General features: G+C 38.8%; 1 protein-coding gene across 1 annotated transcript; it reads left to right on the top strand.

Annotated features, from left to right (window-relative positions):
• Positions 1-238: 238 nt before the first annotated feature.
• On the top strand, positions 239-3,225 carry LOC128166016 (uncharacterized). Its single transcript, XM_052830933.1, has 3 exons — positions 239-433; positions 666-707; positions 2,878-3,225. Exons 1-3 carry the CDS (start codon positions 239-241, stop codon positions 3,223-3,225), a joined length of 585 nt encoding a protein of 194 aa, XP_052686893.1.
• Positions 3,226-3,827: the final 602 nt, after the last annotated feature.

Genomic DNA, 3,827 nt, shown 5'->3' with positions numbered 1-3,827 from the left:
CGATGCCAGCGACAATTGTATTGGAGCGTGCCTTACTCAAAAGACAGATGAGGGAGAAGATAAGCCAATATATTACTTATCCCACAAGCTGAGTAAAACTCAAGAAAAGTGGTCAACCATAGAAAAGGAGGCATTTGCAATCCATTACGCCCTTCAGAAGTTAGACCATTATTTACACGGTGCTCAGTTTACTATAAGAACAGACCATAAGCCGCTCAAGTATATCTTAGAATCTCCAATGCAAAATAAGAAAATTCAACTATGGGCATTAAGTATTGCAGGATATAACTGTAAGGTAGAGTACATAGAAGGAAGATTTAACTGCTGTGCAGATCTCTTATCCCGATTACCGACAGTCAACATCGAGTGTGAAGATGAAGAACAATCAGAGCATGATGAACCAGATGTTAAGGAAAATTTCTTTGAAGTGAACGTACTTAACTCCAATGCCTTTTCGCCTAAGAGATTAGCCAGATGTGAAGTTAAACAACACGACGAATTGGTCAAACACTTTATTGATCTACCAGAAGAAATCAACATCAAAGAAAGTCAACAACACGATGAGCAGATCAAGAAACTGAAGAATCGGTTAAATAAAGGAACAGCAACGGCAACCGAAGAAAAGAAGTTTTTGGAAATTGATGGTTTAATGTACTATCTTTCAGATGGAGACTCAGAAAGCCCAAAACTTCGCCTGTATGTACCACGTGAGTTAGAACTTTTAGTAGTGCAGCAATATCATGACGGACTTGGACATATGGGAGTCGACAAAACATATGACGTAATCAGACAAAAGTACTACATACCAAATTTGTACAAAAGGTTATACTCTTATATAGAAGGATGTGTAGTATGCCAAACGAGGAGCAATAAGAAAAATCAACCTCCACTGCAAGAGACAGATATACCACCTTTTCCAATGGCTAAAGTAGGACTTGATCTCTCAGGACCATATCCAACATCCTTGTCGGGAAACAAGTACATTGTTTCTTTTATTGACATTTACTCTGGTTGGCCAGAAGCTTTTCCCGTTCCTGATAAGTCAGCTGACAACATAGTACATCTTATCTTAGAAGAAATATATCCAAGATATGGCTGTCCTCTTCAAATCCTCACAAACAACGGAACAGAAAATGTGAATAGGAAAGTGGAAGAAACTTTAAAAGAATTGAATATCAACCATATCAAAACATCTTATTACAGTCCTCAAGGTAATGGTAAAGTAGAACGATTTCATAGAACTCTACATGACGTGATGGCTAAGAAAACAACAGACAACGCTCAAACATGGGATATTCATCTTAATCAGACGTTGGCAGCCATTCGTTTCCATCCTAACGATTCGTCAAAGTTTTCTCCATATTACCTTATGTACAACAGAGATGTCGTATTACCTCTTGATACGTTGATGAAACCTCGAAGGAGATACGCGGGAGAAGATCAACACAAGATCGCCCTTCAAGAACAACATAAAGCTTTCCTGCTAGTACATCGTAATATGAAGGAAGCCAAGAAGAAACAGAAAGCTCAGGCCGATAAGAAAAGCAAAGATGAAAATTTTCAGGTAGGTGACCCTGTCTACCTTAAGAACAACAGAAGACAAAATAAGTTAGATAAAAAGTGGCTACCATATTATCGAATCATAGAGCAGAAAGGACCAGTTAGTTTCGTGGTGAGAGATCAATTGACTGGATTAACCACCAAATGCCACGCACGACAATTAAGACTGGCAGACATTTCGCACTGGCCCCTGTCATCAACTACTGAAGAAGGTGGAAGAACTCTAAGGAAAACTAACTATGTGGTGCCACCAGAAGATGAATCGTCGTCAGAAAATGAAGACATGCAACCAGAACCATTGGAAAGAGCTATACAGTCCAAACAATGGGAAAGAGAAGGATCTTCAGACGAAGAGGATATTCCCCTAGCAGAACTTCAAAGACGTATAAGAGCTAAGAAGATCATGGATGATCAGCAGTATAAACACGAGAATGATCAGACCGTAGATTCAGAATCGGATGAGACCCATGAGTCAAAACAATGTGATGAAAATGGTGGTCAAGACTATGAAATACCCTTAGATGACCCTAATGTACCCTTAGATGAAAATATGGAAATAGATGAAATAGTCCCTAAAGTAGGTCTAGGCTTCAAACCAATCCCTAAACCGCGTAAACCAATCCCTAAACCCCGTAAGAAAAATAGCAAACAAAAGTATGCTGAAGATTGTTTGGCCATTTTGAAGCAATTAACCAAAGTACTGGAATAAATAAGTTGCTTTAATGTAGATGTAAATAATCTTGAATAAGCTTAGCTTTGTATATATTGCACGCTTTTAAAAAGGTATGACAGGATGACCCCCTGTGACATAAAACATGTATTGAGATACGCCGACTAGCAAACGCGGACATAACACCTCGGTTATTTGTATGTATATGTGGAGTTAAAGAGACTTAACATATACTCGAAATACATGAAACAGCGACTAAGTAAAGAAACTGTAAGACTAATTTTTGTAAGTGATTTAAGATAATTCGTAAAAACAATCAAATTTTGCGATCAACATTTTGAGTATGGGACAAGGTTCCTCGGGTTTTCATGGTTTATTGTCTTAAGACAAAAGATAATAAAGTTGTCCCTATTAATCAATTATGGCGAAATTGCCAGTAACTAATTTGCAACCCATGTTCTTTGGTGGGAAGCCCCTGGTTTTAACTTTGGCAGTAACAATAACGATAGTACTTTGTATTAAGAAACGGAAAAATATTAAAAAGTGGGGTGGTATATGTTGTCGTGGTTGCTGGACAGGTTGTCGAAAAAAGGGGTAGTGACGGAGATAAGAAAGGTTCTTCCAAAGACACTGTATTTTGTTGTGAGAATCCAGAGAAAAGGACCTCTAGCGGCATTATTGAACTTGAACCAATCCCGAAAAACACTAGGATCCAAGAGAAACCCCGACGGAGCGGAAGACTCGAAACTCGCAAATTGACCAGTAACACGGGGACAATTTCGACCAAACTAGCACAACAATTACCTAGGGAGGAGAAAAATGAAGAATCTCCATGGACCAAATACTATAGACCGGACCCAGAGCTGGCACGTAAATACCTGGAAGAGAAGGCCGCGATGTCTACGCAACAGAGGAACGCAGGAGACGCTCCGCGAGAAGTCGCCTCGCCATCCGCGCCGACCCTCTATCCACGAGTGCCGATGATGGATGAATAATTAAGCTACAGCCGCGAAGAAGTTGTGTATTCCTTATGAAAGGATGGTGAAATTTAGCGAAAATTAAAAAAATGTGAAATGTGTTAAAGTAGAAATGTGCGTTATCTTCTTGTATTTGTTGATTCACTCTGGAGAAATTCAGGAAGAAACCGATGGACTCCGAACTTATGACGCGAACCTCGCCCCTAGGAAGGAAGAGATATTTTTGTGAACTTATAAGCATGCACTGACTTTGTATATATATGTGACATCAAGCTTAACCATACTTAGTATTACTTTGATGATGAATTTCGATTATATTCAACTATGGTTATTTCATCTTGGTCATTATTATCATACTTTATTCATTATTGTTTTCATGATTGTAATGCAATATAATCAAGCTATATGATTTTATGAACATGTATACATCCTGGTTATAGATTTGTTTTTGTAAATGAATGATGTTCCAAGCCGGAGGTGGAAACATGTCACTTGTTACTATCTCTTAACATAGATGTTCTGACTGGTATGTCACTAGAAGTTCGTCTGATCAAGGGTAGATCAAGGACGCTTTCCTATTCCGGGCGCTAGGCATGAGAAATCTCCCTTCGGGATATTTC

This window comes from Crassostrea angulata, chromosome 10, assembly GCF_025612915.1.
Source record: "Crassostrea angulata isolate pt1a10 chromosome 10, ASM2561291v2, whole genome shotgun sequence".
Taxonomy (NCBI): domain Eukaryota; kingdom Metazoa; phylum Mollusca; class Bivalvia; order Ostreida; family Ostreidae; genus Magallana; species Magallana angulata.
This window is presented reverse-complemented; position numbering and strand designations above follow the sequence as displayed.